General features: G+C 60.2%; 1 protein-coding gene across 1 annotated transcript in view; it reads right to left on the bottom strand.

The window, feature by feature from the left end:
- LOC119586532 (zwei Ig domain protein zig-8-like) overlaps positions 1 to 580 on the bottom strand; it is a 130,137-nt gene that overhangs the window by 58,965 nt on the left and 70,592 nt on the right. Inside the window, exon 3 of the mRNA XM_037935286.1 lies at positions 130 to 207. Coding sequence (XP_037791214.1) covers positions 130 to 207 — 78 coding nt within the window. The remainder of the gene's footprint in view (positions 1 to 129; positions 208 to 580) is intronic.

Genomic DNA, 580 nt, shown 5'->3' on the forward strand with positions numbered 1-580 from the left:
ATGAACTAGTAAATTTCCAATCCGTGGAATCCTATTCCGCGGAGCTAAATTGCGCCGCGGGATCGATTCACTGCCGGTGTAATAATTTGCGAATTAAACGAGAAAACCAATAAAAGATCGCCGACTCACCTGGAACCTGTCGTCAGCGGAGTAGGTGACGAGGCCGATGGTGAGGATGTGGAGGTCTCGCACCCGCATCCAGGTCACCTGCGGGAGGAAGGGGCAGAGTCAGTGCCTGCGGGGAGGGGACGCGAGGGGAGGGGGGAGAAGGTGGGGGAGGGGAGGGAGGGAGATTCATGGAGGGAAAGGAGGGGGGAAGGGTGACTCATGAGGGGAAAGGAGGGAGAGGGGTGAGGAGAAAGCGAGGGGAGAAGAGGAGAAAGCGAAGGAGGAGAGGGAGAAGATGAGGGGAGGAGAAGGCGAGAGGGAGGGGGGGACGGTGGAGGAATGAGGAGAAGGGGTACATAGGGGCAGAGTCAGTGCCTGGGGAGCCAAAGGGGGGAGGGAGAGGGCGAGGGGAGGGGAGGGGAAAGGGCAAGAGGGGAGGGGGCACATTCGGCCAGAGAGTTCAGTGAGACCC

This window comes from Penaeus monodon, chromosome 21 (assembly GCF_015228065.2).
Source record: "Penaeus monodon isolate SGIC_2016 chromosome 21, NSTDA_Pmon_1, whole genome shotgun sequence".
Classification (NCBI taxonomy): Eukaryota; Metazoa; Arthropoda; class Malacostraca; order Decapoda; family Penaeidae; genus Penaeus; species Penaeus monodon.